At 35.4% G+C, this 19,900-nt stretch overlaps 1 protein-coding gene across 1 annotated transcript in view; it reads left to right on the forward strand.

Annotated features, from left to right (window-relative positions):
• The window catches only part of CCDC91 (coiled-coil domain containing 91), a 105,954-nt gene extending 89,657 nt beyond the window's left edge, over positions 1–16,297 (forward strand). Inside the window, exon 12 of the mRNA XM_026033241.1 lies at positions 16,027–16,297. Within this exon, the coding sequence (XP_025889026.1) occupies positions 16,027–16,152 (126 nt within the window). The 3' untranslated portion in view covers positions 16,153–16,297. The remainder of the gene's footprint in view (positions 1–16,026) is intronic.
• Positions 16,298–19,900: the final 3,603 nt, after the last annotated feature.

The raw sequence follows: 19,900 nt of genomic DNA on the forward strand, positions 1-19,900 counted from the left end.
ATTAAGGGGAAGTCGTTTGACGAACCTTATAGCCTTCTATGATGGGATGACTGGCCGGCTGGATGAGGAGAGAGCTGTGAATGTTGTCTACCTTGACTTCAGCAAGGCTTTTGACACCTGTTCCCATAATATCCTCATAGGAAAGCTCTCGGAGTGTGGTCTGGTCAAATGCACAGTGCGGTGGATTGAGAACTGGCTCAGAGGCTCAGGGGGTGGTGATAAATGGGGCCGAGTCCAGTTGGAGACCTGTGGCCAGTGGTGTCCCCCAGGGGTCAGTACTGGGCCCAGTACTGTTTAACTTCTTCATCAATGACCTGGATGAGGGCACTGAGTGCGCTGTGAGCAAAGTTTGCAGATGATACCAAGCTGGGTGGAGTGGCCGATACTCCAGGAGGCTGTGCTGCCATCCAGAGGGAGCTAGACAGGCTGGTGAGTTGGGCAGAGAGGAACCTCATGAGGTTCAACAAGGACAAGTGCAGGGTCCTGTCCCTGGGGAGAAATAACCCCAGGCATCAGTACAGAATAGGGACTGTTGGCAGTAACTTGGTTGACATCAAGTTAACCATGAGTCAGCAGTGTGCCCTCATGGCCAAGAAGGCCAATGGGATCCTGGCCTGCATCAGGAGGAGTGTTGCCAGCAGGTCGAGGAAAGGGATCCTGCCCCTCTCCTCAGCTCTGGTGAGACCACACCTGGAGTACTGTGTGCAGTTCTGGGCTCCCCAGTGCAAGAGGGATGTGGAACTTCTAGAGAGGATCCAGCGTAGAGCAACAAAGATGATTAAAGGACTGGAACATCTCTCGTAAGAGGAGAGACTGAATTGGTCTGTTTTCTGTGGAGAAGACAAGGCTGAGAGGGGATCTGATTAATATCAGATGTACATCTGTATCAGTACATGAAGGGAGAATGTAGGGAAGAAGGGGTCAAGCTCTTCTCAGTGATGGCCAGTGCCAGGACAAGGGGTAATGGATGCAAACTGCAACACAGGAAGTCCATCTGCATATGAGGAGGAACTTCTTTCCTGTGAGAGTGACAGAGCCCTGAAACAGGCTGCCCAGGGAGGTTGTGGAGTCTCCTTCTCTGTAGGTCTTCAAAACCCGCCTGGATGCCACCCTGTGCCCCATGCTCTAGGTGTCCCTGCTTGAGCAGGAGGATAGGACTAGATGATCTCTAGAAGTCCCTTCCAACCTTGAATATTCTGTGATTCTGTGAAAAGTGGAAAAGAAGTCAGCAGTTGATTGAGGCCTTATTTGGGGTCCTCCTTCTTTGAAGAGTATTGCTTTCAGTATTACTTAAATTCTTAGAGATGAGATGTAGTGTTTGCAGAAAAAGTGGTTCATATTTTTAGTAAGAAACATGTTTTGGAACATAATTGTCATGCAACTGAAAGTACTGTAGGATTCAGTGGTCATCTGACATTGTAAAAGTCATGATACTGAGGATGTTTAATAAGGTATAGTATATAAACAAAACTGTTCTTTAAAAGATCTATAAACAACTCCTGATTTTTCTTGAATTACTTGTCACTAATTCGACTTTATTTTTCACATATTTACTTTAGGATTATTTAATTTTTTTTCTTTATAATTTTTGTATACACTTATACATGTATACAAGATACATGTTTTTGCTGTGCAGAGTAGAAATATCAGGACCAGAGAATCACGCATGGTTCCATGCCCATTTTTTTTTTAATAAAGTATAAAAGTAGAAATGGAAATTTCTATTTAAAACTGAAAAACAATATGCATATATGTATATATATCTTTTGACAGTGAACAAAATCTTATATAAAAATAACTCACAAAGTTAACTCTTAGGAAATTATGTATTAATTCTTATTTATATCCATTTGGAAATTAGGTTATTGGATTTGCTTACCTCATATCTGATGCCCTGGGGAAAAGTGCATCAGATATGACTGGGGGAAAGTGAGTCTTCTTTATCAACTGATTTGACAGCATTAGCAAAGATCAATATTTGTTAAGCAGTGTCGTTTTTTTTCCTCACTTTTCTGAAATGACGTTTGTCAGTTAAAAAAGGAAGTTGCAGTTAGGATAGGAATGATAGGATCATTCTTTTAGAGAACATCCCAAACTTTTTGAGATAATTTTGCATGTTATGATTTAGATTTCTCTGCTACAATATACATTAATCTTTTATTAAGATTTTTTTGTCATGAAACATAGTATCTTGCGTTTAATATTATTCAAGATTAAGACTGAATGAAAATTGTCAGAGGTAAATGTTCACTTAAATTAGACTTTTCCACTCTGTTGAGGAGAGGCAGCAAATTTCTGTTGGAATTATCCAAGAAACTGCCTGTAATTTACTCATAAATTTTAATTCTACAATTGAAATAATATTTTAATCTGAACAATACAGGCAGATAAAAGATCATATAATCTTCAGAAGGACCTTGTATTTTGTAACCTTTTTTACATTAAGAATTACAATTCTTTACATTAAGAATTATAATTCTTAATTTTACATTAAGAATTTTACATTAAGAATTATAATTCTTTTGAATTATAAGGTAGTTGAAACTTACTGATTGCATAAAATTCTTTGAAAGTAATTTTTTTATCAGAAAATCTATCCAGACATTACCTTTACAATAAAAATGGCATGTTGGCCTCTCTTATCACGCATACAAACATTTATGCTACAAATGTTCCTGCTGTTCCTGTTAAAGATTTTTTGTTCTCTGCTTTAGAAGTTTACATTGTCTCTCTAGAAAGATGTCTGTATGTAATTGGTATATCTACCACCAAGTAAATGTCACAGCACTTGGAACCATATGGAGCTATCTTACACATGCATGTTACCATAAGCTGGTCCGATAACTTTTTAGTAGTTAGACCAAACATGCATTTTGCATTCATTTTACAATTCTAACAGTGGATTTACTAAGACTGTTAATGAAGTCCTATCCTCCTCTTTCTTTTGTCTTTTTATAAATGGTTAGCTTCACACCTTTCTAGATTTCCATTTCTCCGGTAGCAAGTGAATTCTGTTTAATAACTAGTTTCAATTAGAATGATCTGCAGCGATAAGATGTAGATTAATTTGTAACCCAGCTTCCCTTTCAGCTTACCTGAAAGTAAAATGTATTAGAGAACTGTTACATAAGATATTTCATACATTCTACTTAGATGCAGACTATAGTCTTTCCCTTTATACGAGATAGTGACTATGGAAGTACAAAAGTTTGGAGGGAAGGTTAGCAAGACTGGTCATTTTCTTTTCATGCAGAAAATCCCAGTGTCTTTACCTGGGGCAGGGATAAATCAGACATTTTTTCGGGTACTCTTGATTCATCTGCTTGTTTGATTACAGAAGGTCAAAAAGAGAGAGAGGAGAAAAGTGAGTATCTGGGGCAGCACACAAGTTTGTAAGTAATAGAAAGAGAACTTTAATGGCTGCTGCTATGAAATGCTTTATTTATAGAGTTACAATATTAGTATATCCCACTGTTGTGAATAGGAAGAATCCTTCTGAAAAACTTGTGTTACATATTGATGACTTTAATTTGCTGATCTGTTTATATTAAGTGATTTGCAAAATCATGCACCTAAAAACAGACTTCATTTCTGAGTGGATATAGGTAAAGCTCATGATGGTCAGTATTATTCAGTGATTATCAGAATTCTGAAGTTCACTGTTGTGTCATACCTGTGCTCAATTTCAAGAGTCAAGAACAGTTTTCTTTCAAAGATTTCTTACTTAAAGGCAAGTGCAAGTGGGAGAGACTAAGAAAATCAGTTTCCTTTAAATGAATAATTTCAAATACTTGCTATATTTTAATATGACTTAGAACAAAATAGGGTGTCATTACCATTCTTGTTCCTGAATGTTTGGCTTGGCATCTGATGCAAGGCCTCAATTGCAGCCTGAAGTGCCAGCAGCTGAAGCTGAAAACAAGACTGCGGTGGGCAAACTCAAGATTTAATTTCAGAAAGAGTGTTTATATTTTCCCTGGGGCCACATTAATGAGAGTCCAAACCCTAAATGTTACCACCAACACATTTTAACAGACCAGTTTCCCAGTTTTTAAAGTGTGGTGTCACCTTGAATATTTTTCTTTTAACTTTTACCCCGCCTTCTTGCTTTAAAAGAAAGGCACGAAAGCTGTATCATTTTGGCTGAATTCAGTGCCAGATTTTCATAAAGATCTGTGTAATGCGATGAAGTTGCATTTAGAACCACTTAATCACATCTACTATGGCTGTATCAACTGTTATAATAATTCAGCTTTAAGTTACTTCGTTAAGTTACAAAACATACTACCATCTGATATGTATGTATATGTTCCAAGGGGCCAGATACTGATGTTGTTTATCAGCCCAATGTCAGTACATCCACAGCATGCCCAGGATGAACTTGTGACCAGAGGGTCAGTGCCAAGAGAGACAGTAGTGACGGGGTCACAGAGAGTTCCTTAGCTCAGTTTCCTGCTCATTCAGCTGGGCCTGTTTTGTGGCTTTAATAGGATTAAAGAAACATTTACATTGAGGCTTTAGGAGCATTTTCACACTGCTCCTTAACCCAGTTCAAAAAGCAGTATAAATCCAAAGGATTAAGTGGGGGATTTATGTAAAGTTGTAGTGTAAGATGAGTTGGTGCACCTGGCTGTCCATTTTTTTCTGTGAATAAGGCAGACTGAGGCAGTGTACTGCATATGATACTGAAATGAGCTTGGTGTTCTTTTGAACTTTAAAGTCTCTGTAATTTTGAAATTATCCTTTCTAAATATTAAAATAAAATGATAGTTTCTGATGAAGCAATATAGAATTTCGTTCTAAACATCCTATTAGTTATTTTTCTTCAAGGGATCCTATGGCACTTTTATGCCACATTTCAATACAGAATCATCATGCATTTAAGAGAATTTTAGGTTTCATGGAAATTATAGAACTCTGTATTTAACGAATGGAAAGGGAGGAATACAATTCTCTACCACTTACCTAGGTTCATTAAAATACATAAAGCCTGATTAAATAAATAAACCAAATAAAAGTTTTCAGACTACTTGTGTAATCATTTATGTTGATGAAAGGAATTTATTTGAAACTGTATACCTAGCTTATGTATGCATTTTAAAATTACTCTAGAGTCAAATTACAACAGTTTGAAATTTGTTACTTAAAGCTGTTTCATATTCTTTTGTGTGCCTAACTGCATAAATCTACAAAAACTGAGATTATGCCTCTACTCTTTACTCAGGCAGAATTCCAGCAGAAACTGAAATCAAGTGGTGTTATTGCTGAGAAAAGAGTGCAATATCAAAGCCAAAAGCATTGGTGAGAGTGAAGAGGAAGAGGGAGAGGGGATGTTTGGCAATGGTTGACAATAACTGGTTATTATATTGAAAACTTCTGTTGCCATTTATATACATTGTCTTTTTAATCCAGCATGCATCAGTATAATTACTCTAAGAGATATCTAAATTTTGGCTTTGGTCTGCAGTCATATGATTATATGCAACAAACATCTAGATATAGACTGTTCACATTAATAATATTTGCAGTGTTCACTGTATCAATGTCATCCATCTGTATGTAACCATAAGCATATATTGGAGTTTTTGTCCACCACTGCATCCCACTGTGCCCACAAAACCTGCAGTCCAAGGAAGTGACGTCTTTCAGAAGGTTTCTTTTTTCTTCCTTCCTCCATTACTGTGCTGATACTTTCCCTCTATTCTGCATGGTTTTGATTCAGAAACAGAAGTAGCCTCCAATTTTGATCTGTTGCCTGTGACAAAATCTGTGGGAGAGGAGGGAGTGATGCACCCTAATGCTTTTACTGGCCCCTGTAAGCAAGGCTGTCCTGTAAGCCTATAGTCCTAAATCCTATAAGTTTGTTTGTCAATCAAACTGCTATTATTCCTGCCCTATCCTTCTTGTTTTAGAATTGAACTGTGTTTAAATTGTGCCTCTGAGTTGTAACCACATCATTTGTTTTGAGGTTCAGGAGGGAATGCTATCCTTTAGAGAATGAGCTGATTATCAGTTGGGTTATTCTGCATTCTATAACTTTCCGGAAATCTGTTTTGAGATTAAAGAGAAAAATTGAAAGTTATTAGTTTCACATGTGGGATTAATCATTTTTTTCCAACTCATCAGTGCTGTACATAGATGTTCACAGGAGAACTTGAACAATCTCTTTCCAAATACTAGAAAATTAGCATGATGCTTTAGTGAGTTACCCATACATACATATATATGTTATAAATATATATATATAAATAATATTGTTATTGACATCTGTGTTGACTACTGACTTACATTATTTGGGAAACCCTGTTAAAGGCCATGCATTATTTTTTAATTCCTTTGGTTTGAATGTGGGGAAGATTGTCTGGTTTTCGTATCTAAAATAAGGAATTATGAAGGTAAGAAATTAAAAGTCCACTTGAAGTCCATGATGCTATTTCAGTTGAAAGTCTCAGTCTGTAACCCCATCTCAGAGAAGAAGCAAGATATCTAGTTTAGTAACCAAGGGAAAGCTACTCTGGGAATATACCTTTTTTGTGTTGTGTTTTGTGTTGTGTTTTCTGTGGTGGCCATTTTTTGAAGAAATGGAGTTTTGTTGAACACCAGGTCTACAGTTGCTATACTTGGCTGATGAATCTTTCAACCCCTTTTAGAGTCTTTTCCTAATGGTGTTCTAAATGATGACCAACTGAGAGCAATGGGTAGATAATCTGTTTATGTTTTGAAACAAGGAGGTCTTGTCTTTGATGATATTGTTGCAGCAGTGACTTTATGAAGTGCTTCTTCAGCAGCTGTCATGAACTACATTGGTTTGGGGCTCTAAATTACAATTTGAGATTTCCATTAAAATGTATCTGACAGGGCTGTGCTTTGTTTGTTTGTTTGTTGTTGTTTTGTTTATTTGTTTATTTCTTAAATAAAGGAGAGAGAGAGAAAGAGATCAAAGTCTGCAGTCCTATCAATACTTCCATGGACAGATACAATTCAAGGTCCTGATGTTCCACAGAAGCCCTGTGTAATCTCTACCAAGTCATTTGTAGCCGTACTGAAACAGCATGTGATGATCAGGGTACTTGCAGTAGCTCAAGGCAGAAAACTACTAAAAGGCAGAAAACTACTAAACTACTCTACATTCTCTATAGGGAGCCAGAGTCTGGCAAGCCTGAATAGAGAGCAACCTGAAGTTTTTAATTCATTTATTTGGTTTGAATACCAGAAAAGGTGATCTGATGATTTTAATCCTTTTATTGGTCTTCTGTTTTGTGCCTGCAGTTCAGAGGTGATAGTGTAGAATATAAGATACAGCCACTTGACAGAACCAGATGTGAGTCAATTTACCATTTCTTTCAGAAATCTTGCAAACTGTGCTCATCTCCATGCTGGTACAGTCAAATCGAATTCAGGATATATTCTCACATCTCCAATTGTAAAATGGCCATAATTGTACTCAGAAATATCGTATGGGTTAAGAAGTGCAGTACCAACAAGGACAACATAAAAATATTTATAAATGTGATGATAAGCCTCTTTATTTATGGTTTAAAGTACTGTGTTCAGTTCTGGGCTCCCCAGTATAAGAGGGACGTGGAGCTTCTCGAGAGGGTCCAGAGAAGGGCAACCAGGATGATTAAGGGAATGGAATATCTCTTGTATGAAGAGAGGCTGAGTGAGCTGGGCCTGTTTTCTCTGGAGAAGAGAAGGCTCAGAGGGGATATGATTAATATGTATAAATTCAGGAAGGGAGAATGCAGGGAGGAAGGGGACAGGCTGTTCTCACTGGTGGCCAGCGACAGGACGAGAGGTAATGGCCACAAACTGAAGCACAAGAAGTTCCGTCTCCAGGTGAGGAGGAACTTCTTTCTTGTGAGGGTGACAGAGCAGTGGAACAGGCTGCCCAGGGAGGTTGTAGAGTCTCCTACTCTGGAGGTCTTCAAAACCCACCTGGATGCCACCCTGTGCCACATGCTGTAGGTGTGCCTGCTTGAGCAGGAAGGTTGGACTAGATGATCTCTAGAGGTCCCTTCCAACCTTAAATATTCTGTGATTCTGTTTGTGTTATCACATAGAATAAATTTGTGCTAAGACAGATTTTTTTTTTAAGTTTTTTCCTTTCTCAGAGCTAAAGGAAAATAATGTGTTCAAAGGAAAATATGAATTGTTCTTAGTTGGTGTACCATGTGAAAGTCATGTCTATCAAAACAATCCAGTCTAAGACAAGTCTAAATCTATTACTCAAACATCATTCAGACACCAATAGCTATTCTGCAAAATAATTTCTGTTTCTACACTTTGGTTTTCTTTAATTCAAATGCATGCATTTTTCATGTAACATACAAGTATCAGATTTAAGTTCATGGTTATTGTTGTACTGAAATTGATTTTTTTCATTACCTAATTTGTATGTAATCTGTTGAACAAGAGGGAGAAAGGAATTGATTGAATTTTTTTTTAGGACAGCTAGATGGTTCTTTGAAAACACAGGCTGATAAATGGAACTTTTTCCATAGAAAACTATGTGTGGAAAATAAGCAGAAAATACCCTGAAGTTATCAGCATGTTTTAGCAGAGGTTTCCTCCTAAGCGGAAACTTTGGACACTTTTTTCAGGGTCAATAGACTGATACGAATTAACAGCTTAACAACTTCCAGGAACTTTCATGTCACCCTTATAAAATGTAATGTACTTGGAAAGGCTGTGTAAGTAGTCAAAGGCTGATATGTGATTGATAGGTGGGCAGCTGAACAGCACTCCTCAACAGTGCAGAGGATGGGGAAGATCAGGTTTGCTGTTGCTGTACGTGCCCCAGAAACACTTTGGGCAAAATCCTGATACACATGAAGCTAGTGACAAAATTCCAGTGGGCCCTGATGAATCCTGGATTGCGCTCAGAAATCATCCTCACATGCTTAAGCTGAAAAGTCAGAAGATAGAATCACAAAATTCATCGTATTGCAATTCAGGTCAAGTTCATTTAGACTTGATATCCAGGATCAGAAATATTCCTGTTTAACTATATCACAAAATCACAGAATGGTTAAGATTGGAAGGGACCTCTAGAGATCACCTAGTCCAACCCTCCTGCTCCAGCAGGGACACCTAGATAGAAGATGAACTCTTTGAATCCTAAATTCTACCTTTATTAATATGATTGTAACAGTAGAGAAAGGTTCTGCCAAGATCGCTGTGAGACTTTGATTACCTATTTTGGCTATTTTCCTACTCATATGCACTCAGTATTTAAAGATGATCCCTTTGAAGTTCAAATGCTGCTGTTGATTGTTGCTAAATCCTGTAGATTAAGTTTCATAGACATAAAGCTGTGAACCAAAATTGCCTCATGCATAGGCAAAAACATGATATCTTTACATGGTAATTCTCTCTTGCTAACACTTGCTGAATTCTCTTTAAGTAAGTTAGTGTTGTGCCTGTTTTGTAGCAAGCTAGAGCTAGAGCATCAAGGTCTGTGCTTTAAAAGGAAGTTTCCTTTTAACTTATACTAACAGATAAGACTCCAGTATTGATTGGAAAAGAATATACAACAAATAGATGTACTGCGTGTAGCTAATAATAAAAAACTGATGTGATATCAGTCATTTTCTTTTGAATTATGTTATTGTATTTCGTAAGACAAAATCTTTTCCATATACAGCTTAGAGATTATATAGCCTCAATATAAAAGAAATCTGACTTCATTTTTATATCTAATCAATACTTTTAGGCATTAGATGTTTAGTTGTAAGCAAAGCACTTACTTTCTGCAACTAAAACAGGTTTCGAGAAAGCTTTGGGATTTTTTTTTTTTTAAATCTTAAAAATATCAGAGAGATGTGTGTTTGTACTATATCCATGAGTGTTTCAACAATGTGAGCAGTCTTCCTGATCACAAATTTCTGCCTGTGTCCTAAAGCTGTTTTCAGAGCCTTGCTTTGTAAGATTATGCTAGTACATTTCATTGTATAAGATATTCAGGTAGTTATTTAGATATATGGTATATTGAATGCAGTCTTAAGTATGTTGAATCTACTGGTAATAGTTACCTCTCTGTATTTAGTGTGTGTAAATAAGACAAATAATAAAAAAAAATCCCATATTTCTGATCTGCTATGTGGGTTGCATAAATTGCATAGATTGCTTGTCTGTTTCCTCTGATTAATGTTTCCATTATTTTGGTTTGGTTTTGGATAATGCCCACTTTCCACCTTTTATGGTATTCTAGGCAGGTGCTACAACAATTTTTAATTCCTTTTGCACTCAAGTTAGCTTCCTTAATTGAAAGCAAATTTCCTCCTTTTATTTATACGAAGAACGAAGGTTGGTGTTTTCTTACATTCCTCTGTCCAGCTGGGAGACAGTAGAGATTCTGAGAGGGTTGACAGGGTATTTTCCCACCACCTCAGCAGACCAGGCAGATCTGTTTTAAAGATGTTTCCAACATATGGTATTATTTTAATAGTTTCACTGATCAAGTTCAGAGCATAAAATCCTTAAGGTTTTAGAGGTTGCAGCATTATTTATTTAAAGAGAAAGAAACATTTTCACATGGTGATATAATTTATTAAACATTACTCTTTCCTAGAGGTTCAGTCTTGAACACTGATGTCTTTCTAATTTGTAGCAGATACTGTATAGATGACAGCCATGAAGAATCTTGTTTTTATATACTTAGTAAGTGTTATCAATAGTAGAAATTCACAGGTGGACAGACAAAAATGTCCTGCTCTGGGATTAAATCAAAAATAAACTCTGTTACCCATATGTACCATATGGATCTGTTTTCCTTTTCATCCATTATAGAAATGAGAGGAAGTAGGTCATTGTTTTCTCATCCAACTCACAGATTTGCAGGTTCCTCAAGGTAATAATTTTTTATATGCTCTGTTTAATGTGCCGGGGAGCTTTTTAAAGCCTTCTATTGAATCTTTGAGGAGAAGATCAGCACTAGGAAAGCTTCCTTATCCTGTATTTTTACTAGAAAATATAATGCTGTAGCCAAACCTATGCAACTCTAGATTTTTTCAGAATTGTAACAAATTCATTTGTTATTGTGGATTAGTTGTGGAAAAAACTTTACATAATAAAAATTATACTAAACAAATCCTTCACCTTTGATTTTTCCTCCAAGAGGAAGAGGGTTTTATTTAAACAGAGTCAAATATTTAAACATAGTCAACTCTCTGGTAGTTGAATGTGTTGAACCCCATGAAAAACATAACGTCTTCTACTCCTATTAGTATTAAAGAGACAAAACTGTGAGTTAAAATGCATTTTTGGATACATTAATCATTACATTGTCATTTGAAATTCCAAATTAATTGTTCAATACACATTTGTATTTCAAAATGTATAAAATGATGTTCTCTGAGAAAGTGTGAGGAAAACATGTCTTAATGTTTATGTTAAAAGGGAAGGTGACAATTCCATGTGTAGCATTAACTTTGCATTTCTTAACTTCTATGTGTGAAGTTCATGCTACACAGACATTAATAATAAAAGATGTCTTCACTTGGAGATCAGAATTTGAACCTTTAATCTTAATGTCTAAATATAAAATTGTATTTTCTATAATGGACTTTGATAGTTCCTGGTAATAGATAACATAATTATGATATATAGTAGTTATTTATAGGTCTCTGACTTTTTCTGTAATCAATTTTACATATTCAAAGGCATGGAGAATGGTGAATAGAGGAAGCTAAAAATTGGTGTCACAAAAATACTTTTATCTGTGATCAGTTAGAAGGGAAAATATTAAAGAAGTATATGCTCAGCTGTGTAAGAAACACAGCTTTTTTTTGTATTTGAGGCATCAGCCATGTAGATTTCATTCCATTTTACAGCAACATTGAGCTTAATGATATATACTGAGGAAACTGAGGATCTAAGAAGGATAATTCTTAAATTTAATTTGATCTGTGAATAATATAAATGATATTTAATGAGAAAAAAAGGAATGACATAAAATAGAGCAGCCTGGAATGAAAACAATCACCTGGTGGCAGTATTCTGCGTTGTTATGTCTGAGCCGTTAGCTTTATTTCTTGGACCGAATTCTCACTTCCAGCAATTTCAGTTCTGTGCCTTTCTTCAGGACATGCCTCTCATGACTTAAAGGCAAAATATTTGGGTGAGGGAAGTTAGGATTAGGGGCCTAGGGATGTAACTGAGATTGGGCCCCGTAGGGAGTCTCATTCAGTCATCTTTGGCCAGAGTAATGGTAGAATCACACTTAGATCACAAAAGAAGACAGAAGGTTTAAACAGAAGGAAATAAAATATCATTCAGAATTAGAATTCCACGAAGGAATCAGCCATTTTTGGAAAATTAATGGCTCCTTATGACTGCAGGAATTTCAAGAACGGTGTAGACATCTGCTCAGTTTGGGAACTGCTTTTCCATGTGTGCATAGTCAGTTCCTCAGGAGGTACAACACAAGTGCATAGAAAGACACTTTTTGGTACTTAAAAAAAAAATTGGAGAATTTTAAAAGGCATTAAATATCTTAAGATATTAAGATACTAAGTGTCTTAAAATAATGCGGAGTTCAGGGAAGAGTTTAATTCCAAGGGCTTTAAAGCTTTGTGCTAATTTAATCTATGCCAGTAGGAGACAATCTACAAATATGGCAACTTTAGAGGTAGAAAAATATGTATAAGTAATAAAAATTGTGGTGATCTGAGGTAGAAAAATCTCCCTTTAACGTGATCAGCACAGTGAGTTGTTAAGTATCTATAGAATTAGTGCAGTTAGGCTTGGTTGCATGAATGCTCCATTCCTAATATGTGTTATTCATAGTGATCACATTTGCATATGAGTCACATTCAGTTTGAATTTGCCAGATGTCCATTTATGTTTGTTTAAATAATGAGATCATTCCATGAAGTGAACAGGACCTAAAAATAGAGAGAAGACTGTTCAGAAAAATAAGGTTTTAAATGCCTTATTTACATATTTTCCTGTCCAATAGTATATTATGCAAGCAGAAATGCAGCCATATCAAGGCACTGTTCAAAAGCATTTGTCTGACTGTGTTTGTAAGACTTCATTAAACGATATATTATATAACAAAGCTTCACAGGATTTGTTTCTATTTTCCTAATCAATTTATTCTTCTTTTAAATGCATTTAAATGTAATGTTTTGAAAGCAAGCATGAATTCACTGCTTCTCATTTTGTGTTGCTCTGTGAATATGCTAAGTGTTCACACACAGTGCTTTGTCATTTACTGTAAGTTGGAAGAATTTTAAAACATGCTATTTAAATCAAAGCTTTATACATAAATGGAGCAGAAAAGGGGCAGCTGAGTTCTGAACTCCTCTGTTACTGAATTTATATAAACTTTGAACAATCAATTAGCTTTCCATATGAGCAGACTACCAAATAACCTCAAGCTCATCAAAGACTACCATAGTTTACCTAATTCTTTTAAGATTTTTTTTTTCCTCAAAATCTGAAGAAATTCTACTTTGCTTATGCTGCAGTCACTCACTATACGTATTAAGCATCTTGCTACTTGATGAAATTAATGATTTTAATAGTGTGCAACTTCACAGAAAAAGTTAACAACACTGTATCAAAGAACACATATATGGAAAGCTACTTGATTTCTTTAAAACAGAATCTGCAAGAAAAGACTGGAAAAAAAAGTAAAAAAAAAGCCAAAGCTCTTATTCCCTCAATAAAGAACAACCTGAAAGATGATAAAATGTGAAGTAGAAAAGCATCGTCGAACTGATACATCCAGCAGAAGCAATAGAATTTGATAATATGCTATTTTTATAGAAATAGGGCTCATGCAGATTTTTATAACACATAACAGATTAATTATGTGAATTTGACTTTTTCTACCTATTCCGCAGAGAAATATGTGTCACAAACACTAAAACATCTGCAAGCTTTCTCGTGCAAAATGGCCTTTATAGTTTGGGTTGGAGAAAAGAAAGGAGCCAAGACACCTTTCAAATCATAAGATACACAAAATTGCAAGAACAGCGTATTTATGTTTTTTGTTTGTTGCAGGCTTCTTCAGGGCTTAGTTGGCTGTTTCTAAGTCTTTTCTTGTCAGTGGCAGGTGTTAATTAAGTATGTCAAGAAATGGCTTTTCTGAAATTTACTTGATCTTTATAGATGAGTAGACTATGACTACCAAATCTATACATACCAGTCCATGTATAGAGCAGTAATGTTTGCTGTGCAGTAAGAAGCAAAAAAAAAAAAAGCTCAACAGCTGGAAATTTGCAGGAATCAACAAAAGAAAAGGAATACAGACATACTTGTATTACTAAAAGAGTTTTCTGACTGTGTGACTTCTGTAAAATGGGTGTGTGTTATGGAATTAAAAATTCATTGTTGAAAGAAAATGCTAAAATACTCCACCTCCCAGTCTGGTTTGCATTTTAGAAGAGCACAAAGAGCATCGAGACAAAACCTCACAGTAAAGTTTCTGTTTATGTTTGGTTGAATTGTTGTAATTAAACCACGAATGCAACTTCAAAGAGAAGTGGCAAGGTATAACTGACTTTGCACTGCATTGTATATTAATACTAAAAAGTGGATATCTCTTATGGAACAGGATATCCATTCAAATGGCTGCTAGGGCATTACAGCAGCTGCTGAATGGCAAACTATGTCCTTATATGTGTTTAAAAATACCACAAAAGCAGTTGATGAAAGCTCTGATGAAAGCACAAATTCTGTATAGATGGGACATGTAACATGCCTCCAGAAACCATGGCCATTTGCAGATGCTTGACACTGTAGGTCTTGTATGGCTGTGTGGCTTCACACTGCTGTTTTGCTAATACATAGGGAATTCCAAACCTTGGTTAGTCACCAGTGCACTACAGTTTGCAGTACACCACAGTGGTACACCAATGACTTAAAATTGAAGTTTAGCAAAAGATATTTGAAGGTGCTTAATGCCATAATATTAGTAAATACAACATAAAATAGCCTCCCTTTCACTTTAATTAAGTCATTCATATCATTATACTTTATGAGGGGGAGAAGAAGGAGTTGCATTTTCTTTACTGGAAGTATTTAGTTCACAATGCCTTGCCATATGAGATTTCAAGACCTGAAAGAACAAAATGTTTGAAGAGACAAATCAGAAAATTACTTTCCCTTTATGAAAGAAAATCACTTGCCCTTTATGAGCAATTTAAATATTATTATGCAAATGAAATGTCCACCTTGAAATCTGAAAAATATTGTTCTATTTAGTGTTCATTTTAAAATCGAAGCACTATCTTTTTAAATGAAAAGCTGTAATTTTAACATATTCTTCAAAGATATAACTAGTGTGGCTAGTTCTATACCCCTGTAATATTTCACTCAGTGCACCAGTTGCCCTTGCCATTTTTGTAAGTGAAATTAAATGGTTCCTGCATAGTGGAGCAAATTCAGCCAATTAATAAAAGACAAAAACAACTGGCTACCTATGAGCAAAAATTTCTCATAAAGCAGTCTTTGAAATCCTTGTCTGTTCCTCTGAGATGAACCTTAGAACTAAAACTCCCTTTTTGCTGGATACCAAAAAACACAGGCTTGACAGAGTTGTGGTTTTATTGTACGTTATAATCTCTCTCTCTGTACTGGCACCCACATATTTTGTAATGGTTTTGTCAAGAAAATTATATTCTACTAGAAATAGTTAAAAGTCCTATCCCTCTTATTGATAACAATGTGTACAACATATGCTTAGGCTAACTGGTCAAAGGAGAATGAACAAGAACACTAACTTAATTCTTTGCACTACTGTCTCTTATTGTAAAGTACAAAATGGCTTGTCATTTTTTTTCAAATTTCTGGTTACCATACTTCTGTGGAATTTGGCAGGTGTTGAAAAATTATTTTTAGACTTGCATGTGTTTCATTCTTGAGAATCAGAAATACTTAAATAAAAATGTTACTAAATTGCATTCATGTAAGATATTTGGGATATTTGCTTGAATGGTTGATTTTTTGCTGACAAATTCTGGCATTTATTTTCAGGTTTTCTTAAAATTGATCATTCTTTTTCTGCTTCAACAGCTTGATCAAGTTGTCCGTCAGAGAAATCTGTCAAGTTTGGAACTTTTCCTCTCATGTGCGCAGAAACAATTAAGCACTTTAATAAAGGAAGATGGACTTCAGCCTTCTGAAGAGAAAAGAGAGTGATATTCTGAGTGCACTCATACTGAGAGCAGCAAATCTCAATGTAGCAAATGACAAATTCTGTCTTTTCTAATTGTTTGAGATTTTATCATCTTTTCAAAATTGATTTGAAACTATTGTTGATAGAATTATTTGTGAATGTTGTTCTTTGATTTTTTTTGGGTACCAGTATTAAATTAGAAAACAAGGAATTAGAGAATTACTGTGAAAAAAAAGAACATTTGTTTTTATTTATGATTGTGGTTTCTTTGCATTTTCCTGTAGTCCATGATTGATACTCTAGGTAACTGGAACAATGATGAAAACATTTCCCTGTTATGACTATTTAAACAGTGGTATCATGTGTCTCAGTAATTTATTCATGGTTTTGATATTTTTTAAAAATAGAGGAAAAGATTTAATTAAATATTCATGCAAGTCTATGCGTATTTCCAAAGTATATGCCCAAGTGCATTGCCCCAAGTGAGCCTGAAAAGCTTATTGCCTTCTATTGCTTTGAATTTATAACAGAAGATAAATACTGAATTTTTAGAGTGTTGACAGGCATTTCCTTAATCATTTAAAAACAGCTCTAGTAATAGAAAAGTTTGAAAACTAAACACTACATCTTTTTACAGTAGAGCAAAGCATTTGAGAAGTGTTCTGTTATAGTAACTAACGTATAGGCTTTTTTTTAAAAAAAAAAAAAAAAAAAAAAAAAAAAAAAAAAAAGCTTGTCTGATTCCAAAAATCTTTTTCTCATGAAAGTAGGATTAATATGTCTGACTCAGTTTCAGGAAAAAGATGCATGTAATTATGTGGAGACTGATACTGCACTGCTTCAGTGGAATTTCTGACAGGATGAGTGCAGGATGCTGACCTCATATGCCCTTTCTAAATCTACTGAAGAAAGCAGAAATATTCCCCACTGAATGTATTGGGTTTGGATCATTAGGGCTATCCAGTCTTGCTAATGGCAGTGTGCCTACACTCTACTGATTGTAGATTTGGAGCCTTAGTTTAGAGTTCTGAATGAAATAAGGGGAAATAAAAATATTATTCATGCTCATGAATGTAAATAAATCGACAGTGATATCTTTTGTAGTGGGCTTGTGATTCGTTTGGGCCTCATGGACATTTTATAGTGCAGATACACTTTGCATTTGGTAGTTAGAGTTGGGACTTTTTTACATTGGGGTTACTCCTCATACATAATGCCCTTTCTTGCATCAATAAAGAAATTCCAAGTGGTAAAAATGTATTTTGCAAAATAAAATGGGTATTACAGGATGTTTGGTGTGTTTAGGATGTTAAGGTGTATTAGGGTGTTTTATTTAAACCTTCTTTTTACATGCTTCAATTTTATAGTAAAAAATGAATTCTTTCATCTTCTGCATGACTGCAAAGGTTCACTGAAGAAGTAAATCTAGGTTTTACTATACAATGACATCTCACAACTAATCAATGAAAAATCAGTCTCCTTTTTATACATATCTTGTCTGACTGATTACATTCCATTTCTTCTAGCAGACCAATCGGCATTCATTACCTGGAGAGAACAGCCAAAGGGTAGTCTTTATAATTTTGATTCTCTTTTGACCGTGTTTCCCACTTTGTTACTCAATTTTGTAAGTATGATAAGTAAGATATGTCAGTCTTGTTTTGTTTCAAGGCTTTGCAGTAATGGAGAATCGGAGTATTTTTCATCTGCAGGTCCTATCTGCAGATTGCAATCTTTCTTTTGTTTGTTGGTCCCGAGCAAGTGTATTTCCTGTCTTTGTCAGTTGCAGCTAGGATGGCACTGACTTGCACGTTACTCATTTGAGAAACAGAGTTAGTGCAAAATAAAGATGATTGTATATTGCTATCTCCATTCTACATTTAATCATATTGATGTGATATGAATAGGTTCCTAGATGGACTTCAGCCTTCTGATTTTTTTATTTCTAGGACCATACATGGAACAGTATATCTTTCTGCGAAAGACTGCAAAGTGTTCTGCAATAAAACCTAGAGCCTTAGGGCATTGCCAGCATTTTTGTTCTAAAGAATTTAACATTTTAAATTGCAATAATATGCAAAAGCACTTGTTACAGACGTTTTCTTGGGTGATGGGTGTTTAATGGGTTCTGATGGGTGATCGATGACAATAAGATTTCACTGGATAAGATTTATACTACTGTATATCTTTCCCATTAGCATTGTGTGTCAGTTCTTGAATATTGTGATTATCACAGAAAGCTGTAAAGGGTGAGTTTTGTTTTCCTTTTTTAGCTTTGACAGATCCCTTAGTCTTTCTCTCTACACTCTGAGTAAAATTGCTGATTTAGTGTCTGCTACTTAAAGTGGTGACAATAAAAGAGAATTAAACCAGTCATAGAAAATCAGATTGTATTCAAAACCCCAAATCTCTGAGAAGAAATTCTGTTAATCCAGCAGAAAAAAACTATTCAGTATGAAAGCTTTGCAATATGCAATAATCGCCTCCTCCTCCACATTCTTCTCAGAGGTTTAGAGCTTAATTTTATTTTACATTATTTCTGCATAACTACAGGATAATGCAGTTTGTGGGATCTGGGGTGCTATGGAATCATACAGTCTTTAAGTATTTGTGTTATATTTCCATATGATTCTGCTGTCTCCCTAGTTGCTTTCACTGCAGAATTCTAAGTTAACACTGAACCTATGTATGTAGAGGTTTTTAAGAAAGAAGAAATCATTTGTCACACACTTTCTATACACTTTCCAAAACTGAGATCAGTGAGGGAATACTTGAATATTTGTTTTGTTTTATAAATGTCATTGACAAATAACATTTTTGTTAACAAGGCATTGAATTCCTTCTCTGTATCATAGGAAGGCCAAACAGAAAAAATGCTGTAGTTGCTCCAGAGGCTGAGGTCGTATTAATGTTTTGAGATTTTGTACATCTTTACATTGGCTTTTGGTCAAATGTTGCCTCATGTCCGACTTCCTCAGTAAATGGCAATATTAATTCCTGACTGTCTGTAGTTATCCATGTAGACATGACCTGAAAGGGCCTAATTCTTGTTCACACTGAAACTCCCTCTTAGCTCCCTAGATCCTTCTCCTCCACTCTTTATTTTTAAGGTCAAAGATTTGAGCTACAAATTAGGTCCTCTCCCCTTGGATGGAATGAGTCTGTGATAAGATTTCACTTTCTTTCTCTAAATTATTCATAAACTGGAAGCCAGTATAATTTACACTCACTTTCAGATCATGTACAATGTCAATGCAATATCAAACAGACAGTGCAAATACAAAACAGGATCTGAAAGTGAAACTATAGTCAATATACATAGTGTTTATATATATAAAACTATAGCCATATACTCAATCTATAATAGCTATAATATAGCTATAGCCAGTCTAGCTTCCAGGAGGTCACTTTCCTGATAACCGTGCAGTAGATGTTAAAAAGCAGAGCCCAGCATGTTCAAACTTCCCGTTTATATGTCCCTGCTTCATCAGCAGCCTTGCAGCCCATGCTAACCTGCCTGGACTATGTAATGTGCATTAAGTACTTCAGATACTGAAAGCTTTGTTGCCACAGCAATTAACTGTACACAAGATTGTCGTTAAAAATATATACATGATAGTTCTGAGTGTTGTCTGAAAAGATAACACTCTTTTTTTCATCAATATGTCATAAATGTGCTAAAGAAATAGTGATCTATGAAACACTTTTTACCAGGGTATAATTTAAGTCCATGTGCTTTTAGGAGCAGGCCACTCAAATACTCATTTTTTT

The sequence above is a fragment of the Nothoprocta perdicaria genome, unplaced genomic scaffold, assembly GCF_003342845.1.
Source record: "Nothoprocta perdicaria isolate Ctin4 unplaced genomic scaffold, notPer1 scaffold_126, whole genome shotgun sequence".
NCBI classification, from domain to species: Eukaryota; Metazoa; Chordata; class Aves; order Tinamiformes; family Tinamidae; genus Nothoprocta; species Nothoprocta perdicaria.